At 52.4% G+C, this 13467-nt stretch overlaps 1 protein-coding gene across 1 annotated transcript in view; it reads left to right on the top strand.

Annotated features, from left to right (window-relative positions):
* Positions 1–2230: 2230 nt before the first annotated feature.
* CNTFR (ciliary neurotrophic factor receptor) overlaps positions 2231–13467 on the top strand; it is a 221829-nt gene continuing 210592 nt past the window's right edge. The window contains 2 exon segments of the mRNA XM_054003911.1: positions 2231–2416; positions 2418–2450. Coding sequence (XP_053859886.1) covers positions 2351–2416; positions 2418–2450 — 99 coding nt within the window. The 5' untranslated portion in view covers positions 2231–2350.

The raw sequence follows: 13467 nt of genomic DNA, 5'->3' as shown, positions 1-13467 counted from the left end.
GGAGTCCCAACATGCTGGTTGTTCTTCATGGATAAAACTACTAACAGTAGTAATTTATTGTGATCTTTCATCTGAGACAAAACATCATTATTTCCATCCAATTAATAGTGTCTTTTAGCAGCATCAGTGAAAAACTAGACAAAACCTGGCTCCCACCCAGCCCCCTTCCTCTGCCTGTGTGACATTGTCTCCAGAACTGCAAAGAGAGGTGGTAGCTTTGATTTGATCAACACTTATCTAGTTAAAACAAAAGAGGCTTTTGTAGGCTTGCCCAAATATTCGGGTTTTAGGTTTTTCTTTAACAGGAAGATCAGGAAGAAAGTTCTGTTGTTTTGTTACTACTGTTGTTTTCTTCAGACCAGGAGAAGTCCTGGGATGTCAGGAAAAGTGGGAACCTGCCAATGGGAGTATTTCTCCCAAGTCTCTCTGCAGAGTTTTCTCGCGTGTGTTGTTTCCTGAGTCACAGGGATTTGAGCTGGGAACGCTCAGATATCTGGAAGCTGGAACAGCCCTTACTGCCGACCGGAATGCTGATGTCCAGGGAGCAGCACCCCTGCCACAGTCACTAGGCTGGAGATAAGGGCAGAGGATGCACATAATGAGATACAAGGCTCTGCAGAGCTCTGCAGGACTCCCCAAAATCCCCTGCAGGCACTGCTCCCTGTCCCTTGCTGGCAGCTAGCCCCTGGCAAGGAGCAGGCTGTTTCTTCATGGGCATTTGTCTTTTCCAGGCTGGGAAAACAAAGGTATTTTTCTGCACACGGGCAGCCAAGTGGGGGATGTGGCTGGGAAAGGCTATTTCCCCCAGGCCTCCTGCTCCATGGCATCCCCCAGCCACTGCCACCAGGGTGCCAGTCAGCCTTTCCGCAAATCCTACCCACAAGGTGTTTGCCGTTGCCTGGGCAGTTGGCAGGAGGCAGGAGTGGGTGCCCTGAAAGGGTGCCTTCCCCTCGGCCTCCTGCCCACCCTGCTCTTCCTTGCCCTGAGGCCACTTGGCTGTCCTTGCTTACCCTCCCCATTGGCTCCTGCTTGCTTGGCCTCACTGCTGCTTTAATTTTAGCAATTCCTTGGAAAGAGTCATTTTCCATAACTCAGCTCTCAGCGGAACCCTCTGCCTGCCAGCTCTGCCTTCTCACATGTGTTGCTGGCGTGCCCCAGCAGCACACGCCTGCACCTGCCCGGCCAGGCCTGCCTGTCCCAGCCTTTTGCACACCAAATCCTCACACCCGGCTCCCGTCCCCACTTGGCACATTTCAGCCCGGCACTCCCAAATCTGTTGTGCCGTGGCTGGAGTGGGCAACCCGGCCCAGCTGTATGGCCACCCCTGGGGCTTCCCCCTCATCAGGAGTAACTGAGCACAGCACAGGGAAACATCTGTCCTTTTTGCCCTACAGACCCCACCCACACGTGTGACAGCTCTCTGTCTGTACCTGTGATGGGAAATAGAAATTCCCACATGCTATAGGGGACCCCACAGCCTGGGATTTTGATGGATGGGCAGGGTGGGCTTATTCAGCACCCACCAGCACGTTTTATTGAAGCGGGCAAGGTGGGTGCAGGTGTGGCTGCAATGGCTGTGTGAGAGGGAGCACAGCCCACACGTGTGGTGGGTCCTTGGCTGTGCAGTGTGTATGTGAGGGGTGAGATGCTTTCATGACAGTGTGCATCTTCCTGCGGGCACTGTTGGGCACTCCAGGAGGGTGTTGTTGTGAGGGAGTGCAGCACTCACAAGTGGGGCGTGTACAAGGATGCACACGGAGATGGAAGTGCAGCTCCTTCTCTTGGGTCTGCATCTCGTGATGGAGGGAAGGGACAGTGCACGTGTAGGGTGCATTGTGCACGACCGCATGTGTGTGTGTGCATGTGCACAGGGCACGCATGAGGCGACCACGACCCTGCTGCTTCCACTCTGGGGAAGTGGGGGGACTTGCAGGGACTGCTGCTGGTGATGTATGTGTGTGTGTATGTGTGTGTGCGGGACGCCGTCCCCACGGTGCTTCTACGAGTGTGCATTTGCACGGGGCTCGGTGGGGCGCGCGTGTGTGCTGTGCCTCCCTCCGGCTCAGCATCCGTGGGGAGGGAGGAGGCAGCGGCGGCGGCGTGTCCGCAGGGGCGTGGACCAGTGTGTGGCTGTGGGGGGTGCGTCTGTGTGTGTGCTTGCGTGTGTTTGTGTTTGTGAGCCTGAGTGTGTGCGTGTGTGTGCGTGTGTGTGCGTGTGTGTTTGCGGGCGGGTGCGCGCGGCGCGGCGGGCCCGGGAGCGCGTCCCCGGCGTTGTGCCGGGGGGTGCGGGCTGAGCTCATCGCTGGCTCCCCGGCGCTCCTTACCAGTGGCTTCTGCGGTCACATGGGTTATGTGCTGGAGTTTAAAAGAGCTTATAGCCCCCGAGCCGGTGCAGAAGCAGCCGGTGGTTGCATGGGGGTAGCGCCGGGAGCGGCGGCAAGCAAGGCGCCGTGAGTACCGGGCGGCCGGGGCCGGAGGGCGGCACGGGATGTACCCCCACCCACGGGACGGGGGAGGCGGCGTGCGGGCACGAGGGTCAGCGGAGGCGAGCTGCGGGGCCCGCCGCCGAGGGAGGCGGAAAGGAAGGCGGAGGGAAACGCTTTCCTTCCCCCGCATTCGCTCCCGGTCTTGTGTTCCCTCCCGCCCCGCAGCCGCGCACCTTCCCAGCGCCCGCATGTATCCGTGCCCCGACGCGGGTCGCGCGTCCACCCCCGCCGTGAGGAACCAATTTGGGCAGCTTACTTTCCTGCCCCGCCGTGCGCGTGTTCCCGGCGGGGAGAGATGGGGGACAAGGGGCCGGAGCGTCCCTGCAGCCTCCGAGACAGCGGGTCCGCATCGGGGCGCGGCGGTCTGACCCCCGTCCCCTGCCCAGCGGGACCTCCCGTCTCCTGCCCGGCCGGGAGGGCATCGCGGCCGGCACCAGTTTGAGGACTGGGAGGGATGAGTTCTCCCTGCGGCAGTGCACGGGGCTGTAGCGGCTGAGACTGCGGGGCGGCTCTTTGTAAACCGGAGCCCGTGGATTTCCTGGGCGGGAGAGCAGGCTTCTTCTCCGTCTCTCCAAAGGCGCAACCTGCCTTCTTCTCTGCTGTGGCAGTGCAGATTTTATTTTTTATGTTTTTTTACTTTTTAAATTTCTTTTTCTGAAGTGTGATTTTATAAGAAAAGCGTCTTCATGGAGCTTCTGGGGAACTGCTCTCCCTGGGCTAGGCAGACAGTTCATCCCGAGCGTGAGTACAAGGGCTGCTTTCCAGAATTGCATAATACACACCGATCCCTATGCTGCACAAAACTCCTTGACATTTCCACATCTTGGTGACTTCCCCCACTTCAATCTTGAAAACGAATTGTGATTCCAGTCAGCTCGTGAGCCAGTTTGTGGCGTCTTCATTGGGGACAGAACCAGGTCTGCATGTTCCAGCTTCCCTGGCTCCTCTGGCAGTTTCTTTAACCACTAAACTTTTTTTGGTAAAACGATCGGCACCTCTTTACTCTCTTACGTTCCCCACCCCAAGCTTACGGACACATGTGCAGGGTCTGTTCAGAGCACAGGTTACAGAAAGGGGATTGCCTGCAAAGGCTGTTCAATTTCTTTTCCCCACCTCTTTGTGTTTTAATTTGAGGGATGGTTGAGGAGGTCCTTTCCTCTGATTGCTTTATGTCTGGCCAGACAGCATGCTGAGACCAGGTCCTGGGACCAGAACTCTGTAGGGCTCACTGAAGCAGGAGGACTTTCCCAAGACAGGCTGAGCTTTAGAAATGAGAGCCTCGTGCCTGGCAGTCTTCCTTGCGACAGGTCCTCAAGATAAGTTTATCAGAGCCTCTTGTCAGAGCAAGCCAAGCCATGATCTAATGATCATACAATATCTTTGGTCTGATTTACCCCAAGAGGACCCCACTGTGCCAGGTATCTGCATCCCCTTCCCCCTTGAAAGTGCTCAGCAACTTCTGGACTTGGGAAAAGCCCTGGTACCTCTCAGAGCCTCAAAGCTTGTGATGCACACACCCATTCAAATAACTGTGCAGCCAAGGCTTAGCTTTTGGAGATGTGACTGACTCTCTGAAGCCAGCAGCAGGAGTTTTGTGGGTGCAAGCCCCAGCTCCTGGCCACTCATTTAATTCCCTGCAAGCTGGAGACATGCATCCTGCTCCAGCTCAGTCTGGGGCTGTGTGTGCGCCTGGGGAGACTGTCTCTCAGCTCTGTCGTTTATTATTGCTGCCGCTGCCATTATGCCTAACAAATGAGAGTTGCTGAGTAATGTGCTGTTTGTGTGTAAATATCTGAGTGCTCACAGCTGAGCTCACTCCTGCCACTTTGCAGGAAGCCATCTCAGCACCTTTCCCCTGCGAAGACCCAGGAGTGCAAAAGCATCCTTCTGCGGGGACCTTCCCACCGCTACCGCCAGCTCTAGCCTTCACTCTCCACTGCTTCCCTGCAAGCGTGAAGCTTCCATACTCTCCGGCTATCGTGGCGGCCTTTCTGCTTTCCTGTGTGTGAGTCAGGGGTGGGAAAGGGTTCTGTGTGTGTGTGTTTCTTTGTGTATGCATCTGTGTGTGTCTATGTGCACAGTTGCTCCCAAGGGTCCTTGTCTGAGGCAGAGTGAGTTTTGGGGACTTTGAGTGTTTTGATGGAGACAGTAATGCATAACTAGGAAAGGAGTTTTTGGGTTGGTTTGGGTTTTTTTCCCTGCCTACTCAGCCCTGAGGTCCCCCTCATTTCATCCCAGTACTGATGAAGATGCTAAATTGCTCCTTCCCATATTGTTTTCGTCCCATTTGCAGATCAGCATCCAACTGATTCTTGCAGTCAGTACTTGCTCAGCCCAGCTAGGCTGATCGTGGCATTTTTAATCTCCCCTTGTAAATCAATCCCTTCTACCTCCTGATAATTTTTGTTGCTCATTTTTCTGAAGTCCCTCCAATTTGTCCATTCTGTGTTGGTGACGTATGCCTGGCCCTAAACATGATGTATACCAGGCATGGCAGTGTGAGGGAAGGACACCTCCTCCCCTCCCACCCTGCTGGGGCTTGTGATGCTTTGTCAGCACTGAACAGAGTTACTTCCCCATTATTCTAAGCTATAGTCCCTGCTCGGTGTTGCAGAAGAAAGCAGCATACTCAGGTCAGTGCCCTGGGGAGAATTCCTCCAAGTTTTGGTGATGGGTTACTGAGGTTTGGTTGCATGCTGGTAGCAGATGCTGGAAGGGGCCGGTGGTCTAGCTGTATTCCTGGGGTGCCTCTTCCCTCAAGAACTAATAGCTGAACAGGAGGGATGAGGAAAATAAGAGAGGGTAAGCTGGGCAGATGGAGAAACTGAGGCACGTGCATGCACATTTCCTGTGCACCTTTCCAGCACACGGCTCTTGTTTAGGTGCTCTGCGTGTGGGGTGTGGTTGCACTCCTTAATGTTGCAAGCTGACATGGGCATTTTCCGAGGAGATGCTGGATCTTTGGTCAGAGCAGGCTGGCGCATGGGGATGCTGGGTTCTGGGCTGATTTTGTTTGTTGCTTCTCGTGCTTTTAGCCGGAGCCTGATGCCACAGGTGCTCTCATGGGGAAGAAACAGGGTAACAAAGTGCCTTGCATTCGTGCACTTTGAAGTTTTATCATGCCAAACCCTGAACTCCTAGGACTGAGCATTCCCATTCCCTGGAAGGGCCTTGCCCTTCCAGGATCTGTCTATTTTTAGGAGGAGTTGTATTCTGGACAGTGTCCACTGCAGATGTTCTCTGCCTCCTCCTCTTGGCCCTCCTCCAGGGACACCATTTGGGCTATCTGCTGGAGGGGCAGATCTTGCCAGGGCTCCTCCAGAGCAGGGCAGAGGTAGCACCTTGCTGGGCATGGGGACGCCTGGTGGGCTGTGGCTACCCCGGGGTGCTGAGGAGGGACAGAGAGCTCACGCTGTCCCTTGTATGAACTGTTGGGAATGGCGTTTCGCTATGCTCTAGGTGCCAGCAGGACACGGTGGCTTCTCCACTGCAGGATAAGCAAGAGTGATGCCTGTGCCAGGTGGTATCCGGTGCTTGGCTGTGCCCGGTGTCGGTCCGTTCGCCAGGATGACACTAGGGGGCACGAGATCTGCTAGAATTCCTTTGTTGGGGATGGGAAAGGAGGATGCAAAGCTGCTCTTGACCCTTCAAGCCCCGCACATCATTCCCCCGCACGTTTTGTAGGAATTAGGAGTGTTAAACCCCACTAGCTGTCCCGATAACTCGTCCTGCTGCCAGGGCAGGACGCAGCGCTTTGGAGGCTGCTCCACTGGATCTGTCCGTCACTGGCCGTGGAAGCAGCAGGAGTAAGGATGGAAGTGGTCAGCCGGAAACATCTCCGAAGCAAGGAGGTGGATGCAGCCGGAGTGCCAGGGAATCTCCGGGGAATCTGGGAAATCCAGGAAAACACCGTAGCATGGTTTTAATGCCTCTCTAGAGGCGTAGTCCAGAGCAGGGATTAAGTTAGATTCAGGGCTGGCTTTCAAGATGCAGCGTGTTATGGTTTCATTTTCTGCTGGTTGTTAAATTCATGCATGATGTCTCCTCAGGGTCATGTTTTCCCTAAGCAGCAGAAACTTTAGAGAGTCTGATTTAATGAATGGTTCTGATCGTTCTGAAACGTGGAGAGTGTGTGTGTGTATTATATATGTGTCCATCTACGTATCTGGGTAGGGTGCAAAGGATATGTTTTTGAAGGTATGTTTGTGCATTTCTGCATACATCCAGCTGTAATATTGTCCTGAGTCCTTAAAATCTATTATTCCAGCTGTGAATACCTGTGTATATGTATTAAAGCACTGTATACTGGAGTCTTTCTCTCTTGTTGTAATAAACCTCACAGAAAGCAAATAAAGAGACATTGTTCTCATAGCAGGCTTTTCAAGGCTCAATATTTACCTTCTATGAATTTTGATCGTTTTTGTTCAGCATGTTTGCAGTTATGATGGTGGGGGGGGGTTGCCTATCTATTTAAAATTTTGTGCTGTTGGGAAACTGAAAACATTTGGATCATTTCAGCTTATTTATTAGGTAATGAAAACAGAAGTCAAGCTTCTGGATTTAAATGTTGGCACTTGGTATCATTCTGGCATATTAATTTCTCAATGGTTAGGGTTTTTTCTAAAGCCTTCTGTTGCCAGATACCAGGCTCCTTTGCTGGAGCCGTGCTTCTCTCGCGAGCCCCCGGGCAATATTTTTAGTAGGACACTGATGCACCGCGAACACTCCTTTACTCCGAGAAAAAGCTTTGCTGACTGCGGTTGGAAGTAGCACTAGGATGGGCAGAAAGGAGAGATCAGAGAAGGATGATGCTGCCGCTGCGTCAGAACGTTTGCTTTGTGCCTGTGAGGGAGGTTTTGTGTCGGGTCGTGCAGGTGTGTGCCTATGCGGATGTGAGGGCAATTCCCCAGCTGGGTTCTGAGACAGGACTGAAGAGCAGGGGTTTATTTATTTTGAAATGCCTTGTGAATTGGAAGGAGGTCCGGGAAGAACTGCCGAGTCAACTTTCAAGTCAGTTAGGGGTGTATCTGGAGGTGTGAAGTGGTTTCAAGAGGAGAGGATGATTAGTGTGAAAGTGTTACCTAATTAGAGGCTACAGTCAGTGCTCTAATTAGCCATGACACCCTAAAGATGTTATCAAAGCCCTCTTGAGGCATGGCTGATCCAGCGCCGAGGCTGTGAGCTGTCTGGCCAGTGTGGCCGTGCACGGCCAGAGCTGCCGCCCTCTGGCTCACAGGCAGACCAGATGCTTGAAGAGGCTTTTTTCCTTTCAGGTGACTCGTGATACCCTCCGGGGCTGCTGCCAACATTGAGTGATGTTCCTGAAGTCACAGAATGAAAGGAAAGCCTCCAGCAGTTGGAAAAATTAATACTGGTGCCCACTGTGTGGGAAATCTCCTCTCTTTTCCCTGAGGGGGATCACTTTCTGCTGCTCTCTGCCTGGGGGAGGCTGGAGGAGGAGGGCTGTGAGGATTTGTATTAAGTGAAGCTGTACTAACAGCTGGTGGAGGAATCGTGACCCCTTTTTAGCATTGCCTGACAGAGGGGACATGGGATCAACTGAAATCTGGCTTGCCCAGACCTGGTTGCATTTAAATACTATGCAACACACCCTGTGAGGGGGAACTGGTGCAGGAAGCAGTACAAGAAGTGCTGGGTGACAGGGAAAGGCTCCTGGGAAGGCCTTTCTCTGTTATTAGAAGGAGCTTGCAGCCTGGACCTCCGCTGGACCACACCTGGGTGGTGGGGGGGTTGTTTCCCTTCTGAGTGTGGGGGCTGGGCGTTGCTCCCTCTGGGGCTGCTCTCCCTGCCTGTTGTTCATCTATCAAAACCACTGTTCAGTCAGCCCTGTGAGGAGAGGAGAGTGGGAGTTGCCCAATCCCAGCAGTGGTGCCAAGAGCCAGTAGGAGCTACCTGAAGCCAGGGAGTTGGCTGGTGGATGAGTGTGGAGAGCAGGGCCCATTGCCATTCTCAGCAGCAGTGAGCAAAAGAATGCTGTCCTCTCTCAGGGCTGAGGTCCCCATGGCTGTCAGAGCTCTCTGAATTGTCAGGAGAGAGCAGTGGGCGGCTCAGGCTTCCTTGGCAGGAAGGAGCTACTGTTACTCCTGTTTCAATGGGAAACAAAATGGATCCTGGGGCAAGAATGTTCCCTGCGTGTTTCATCAGTGCTATGAGGAGCCTGGCTCTGCAAAGGGACTCTCTTTGGTTTTGTACATGGTATCGCAGCCCCTCAAATGCAAACACACAATCAGGCACACTCCTGTGCTAACAGTTACCAAGGGATGAGCCTGATGTTAATTATGTGGGTGTTAAGCCAGTGAATTCATTTTGTTCACAAAGTTGCAGCCTGGTATTTTCCTGCTGCTACTGGTCTCTTGTGGCATTCCCAGACTCTGGAGCACATGTGCAAATAACTTGGAGGCTGGGTCTAGTAACTTGGAGGACCATGCCACACAGGGCTAACCCAGGCAGCTGTCCCTGTGCTGTTGCCATGGTGTTTCAGTGCTGTAGGGGCCACGCTGGATTTTAGGGTGCTGTATTATAGGTGATGGATGGAGAGCTGCTCCCTGTGCAGTGGCATTACAAGCTGATCAGCACAGAAGGAGGGATCTGCACTGCTGCCCTCCTGCCTGGGGAAGCAGCCTGGGTTGGGTACCTCGGCACCAGGCACAAGATTTGGTTGTGAATTCAAACAATAATGTTTGAATAATAAAACAACCTTATCTCTGCTTTTGCTTTAGGTACTCTCTGTGCCACAGTCCTTTTGTCTAGGGCCTAAAAAATGCTGGTGATAATGAGGACATGTACTTTCTTGTGGTTGAGTGTGGTTCTCAGATGCAAAGGGGAGGCAGCCTGTGCTAGATTTCATGACCAGTGTGTGATTTACCCTCCTCTGTGCTACTGAACTGAGGGTTTGAAAAATAAATATGTTAAAAGGAATGAAAGAAAACAAAAGGCTGGTGTTGCTCTGAAATTCAATCAAAAATAAGCTCTGTCCAGTCCTCTGGGCTTCTCACTTAACCAAGAGCTCTAGAAATAACAGTGTTACAGTGAAGTGCACCCACAGGTAACTGTGGGTATGGAGATGAGACTGCTTTGTTCTTGAGGAACCAGGCTGAAGTTCATTTTGGGTATTTTTACTCCCCTCAGAATGGGGGGTTACTGTCACTCCATGAATCCAAGGCCATTCAAAGCTGCCTGGAACCTCTCCACTTTGAAATCCTTGTCTAGCCTGTTTTCTCTCCCCAGCATGCCAGACAAACATATGGGTGGGAGGCTGCTGGATTTGGGACCCCAGCTGGTGGGGGTGGGAGAAGTCACACCGAGCTGCCGCAGCTCTTTCTCCCAGCTCGGTTCAGAGCAGTTTCCTCTTGCCCCATATCCCAGCCATATGCGGGGTGGCCGATTGCCCACACGTGTTGCACAGACACGTTTCTCCACTGCCTCTTAGTGCCTGCCCACCTATTTGCAGTTGGGGGAGCTGAAGCTACTGTTTCTTGTGATTCGTAAAAAAAGTCTGTCTCTGGATGGAGTTGTCTGTGCTTTTATTGACCTGGTTACGGGAATGACAGAGGCTTTTCCGTCTCCTGGACGTGTGATTTCTGCAAGGGCTCTGGAGCAGGGGCCGGCTTTTGTTGCTGGTGTGTTTCGAGTTCTCCTAATGTGATTCGTTTGACAGGCCCATTGGGTATGCTGGCAAGTCTAGTTTTTATTTTGTGCATGGAAGTAAGTGCTATGACAGGGCACAGAGCACCAGTTAATGCTGGCATCTGTGCAGGAGGCAGCGCTTTGGCTGGACAGTATTTTTGGCCGGACAGTATTTTTGGCCGTGCCTGAGATGTGCTGTGCCACCTGGCAGAAACCCCTTGCCCTTTTGATGGGGCATTTCTGTAATGTCCCAACTTCCTGACCATTTTGGAGGTTCCTCCCTTGTATCTGCAGCTGGAGTTGTTTTGCCAGAAGGTGCAGTTTGAGCTCAGTGAAACCTGGGAGCCGAGGACATCCCAGGCATGCACCTGAAAACTCAGTGAAGGTGTCCATCCTTCAGAAGTCCAACAGGCTACCATCAGTCATTCCCACTGGCACACCCTGCCTGCTGGGCTCTAGTTTTATGGGTGTTGCCATCTTCCAGCAATGCTGAGGCACACCATGTTTTTGGGGCTTGTTTAGATGGGAGGAGGACTGGAATGGGGATCATCGATCATCCCTACTCTGCAGACTGCTTTTTGCTGTACAGACAAGTCTGCTCTCCCCCAGCCCTCTTTGATCTGGATCAGCAGTTTCAGCTTCACTCTAGCTTGTTCAACTGCAAAGCGAAGATGAAGAGGCCATGGTGGGTCCTTGACTTCAGGGGCATGCAGCATTTGTGTTTCCTAGTTTTGGTAAATCTCTGCCTCTGGTCAGGCCAGAAGTGGTGGTGTTTTTTCCAAGCAGGGCTGCCTTATGCACAGGGGAGAGCCATTTCTGCACAAATGGACCTGGTATCTCCCCAGTTCCTTCCAGAGGAAGGAAGGAGATGATGGTATGATTTACCCAGGTCAAAAGAGCCAACGGCAAAGGATTTGTGTTGATGATTTTGACTTTGCCTCTCCCAAGGAATTGATCTGGCCTTTCTTTGGGTGTAGGAGCTAAACTAGAGGTTTAATTCACTTCACATCTGCATTTAGGCTTGGTGGGTTCCCCAAGGCTGTTTGCTGTGGTACATTACCAGGGTCAGCCTTTAACCTTGCCACCACTAGGGGTTGGAGGGAAGCATCATTGCCTTCAAAGAGGGGGAGCTGAAACCTGGAGTGGCTTTGGGATTTCCTTGAGGTCTCAGGGCAGAGCTGGTGGCAGGAAACCAGATTTCTTGAGTTGCTAACAGCTTCTGCCAGCTGTGGGACACATTAGTAAACACTTTGAGTAGATCAAAGTAGGGCATCCAGCTCTTTGTTCAGCACTGTGCTTATCTGTCTATCTGTCTGTCTGTAGTGCTTCTGGCAGTCAAACCTAAGATGACATTTAAAGGCTTTACTTTTTTTCTCTCTTGCCAGTTTCAGATCAAATTTGCTGAGTTGTCAAGCTGAAGATTCTTTTCTCCTAAGTGCTGGCCCAGCAACAGCTCACTCTGCTCCATCTCTGCCTTGGAGGAGTCCAACTGGGTTCCTCCTGCCTCCCATCACTGGCATTAATGTGGGGGGCTGGAGCAACAGCTTTGCTGGTGGACAGGTGAAAAGAAACAGATTTTATCTTCCTTCTGATCAGACCATTCTAGGCTCAGTTAGCAGCAGCTGTTCAAAAACAGCAGACAGAGCCAGGTTTGCACTGAAAAAGATGTGTTGAGGTGGAGAGGACAGTGGTAGAGGCTTGCAGGCAAACCCCTCCTCTTCCCTAAGCCTGCATCTAACCTAGGTCTCAGAGGCAGGCACGTGTACTGTGAGCTGGTGGGCTTTCAGCAGAGTCCCAGCAGGCTGGGTGTCTGCCATGGGACAGCCAGGACAAGTGGCACTAATCAGCCTCTCACCCACTGGGTTTCAGCAAGAAAGGAGAGTGCTGTCCTTGTGTGTGCGGTGAGGAAATTGCTCCCATATCCCTGGAGGCTGTCACTCCACCACTTTGCCATGCTCTGCTGGTGGGAAGTGGCACCAGAGGATGCCTCTGTTGCTGCTGTCTGCCTTGGGGACAAGCACAGACGTGTCTCCAGCTGGAAGTCAGTTTGGGGAGTGGAGAAACCTCCCCAGAACATGTATTTGCAAGCTCTGGTGTGTCGCAGTCCCTCCCAGGCAGTCACAACCTCCTGCCACTGTGTGAATGGGAAGGCTCAGTGCCTGTTTCCTGGCATGAGAAGAGGATGGTGCTTACCCTGCTCTGGGAGCCGGGGGTGGCTGCAGGTGCTGCAGCTGGGGCCAGCACCATCCCTCAGTCCCAGCACCAGCAGCCAGCTCCAGCTTTAGTCCTTGGAGCATTTTTGACGGCTTTGTGCAATGTGGTTTCAACTCTATCCTGTCCTCTTGTGCAAGGCTGCTCCTTGAGTAGGCACAGTGAGACAGCTACAGTCCTCTGAATTTTGCCAGCCTCTCACCTTCCACTTTACATTCACCAGACCCTGCACAGTGCCTGTTGGGAGCTGTCCCAGCTGTCCCTGAGCAGCATTTTTCAGCAAGGATGGCAGTTCAAGAGGGTCCCCCATAACACAGTGGGGTGCTATCAGTTTAACCCAGCCAGTGGCCCTCTAGCAACCCCAGCTGTGCCTGTGGGGGATACCAAGCAGCTGCCAGACAGCAGAGACACAAACTGACCTGCACCTCGGCTTTTCAGGGCAGAATCAGAGTATGTGGATGGAGCAAGGCTGTGTGACACAAGCATTTACAAGCATGAGGTTCAGTGACCAGAAAAGCCAGAGGTTGCTCTTGTCACCCAGACTAGGAGATGGAGGAATTCATTGTTCTAACTCATTTCCAGAAGTAGCTCAGATTCCTCAGCAACAGGCAGCTCTCTAAAACTGAGACGAAAAAGCACAGGATCTTTCCTTTTGCTGTGTCCTGGACAGTTAACCCTTTTAGCCATCCATGTCCAGATGGTGTGACCAGGCTCCATGGGACTGAGGATCATCTCTCTGGAAACATGTTTGGGCATGGCTGTGTTTGGGCAGAGCAGTAGTGCTGAACCCTTCCATCTGCAGATTTGGGATCTGCCCTGGGTAGAGCCTCTGTCTCAGTTTGAAAGCCTTGCCTGATCACTGTCCCCCCAACAACTGCTGCTGTGAACATTATTTTTTCCCAGATTTTTGCTTCCCTTTGAATATCTCTGCTATGGATCATTTTCCTTGCATGTGTTAGCTGGTATTTTCCCAAAGCTGAAGCTTGTGCTGTTTCCTGCCTGTCTTTCTATGCTTCCTCTTGCTCCCTCTTCTGTCATGCCTAAAACCACCCTGGACTTTTTTTCTGCTCACTTTAGAAGAAGCTGTCCCTCTTCTTCTGAAAGGTCATAATATGGGAAGAAA

This window comes from Vidua macroura, chromosome Z (assembly GCF_024509145.1).
Source record: "Vidua macroura isolate BioBank_ID:100142 chromosome Z, ASM2450914v1, whole genome shotgun sequence".
In the NCBI taxonomy this organism is placed as follows: domain Eukaryota; kingdom Metazoa; phylum Chordata; class Aves; order Passeriformes; family Viduidae; genus Vidua; species Vidua macroura.
Note: the sequence above shows the minus strand (reverse complement) of the source record. Positions and strands in the feature narration are given on the sequence as shown.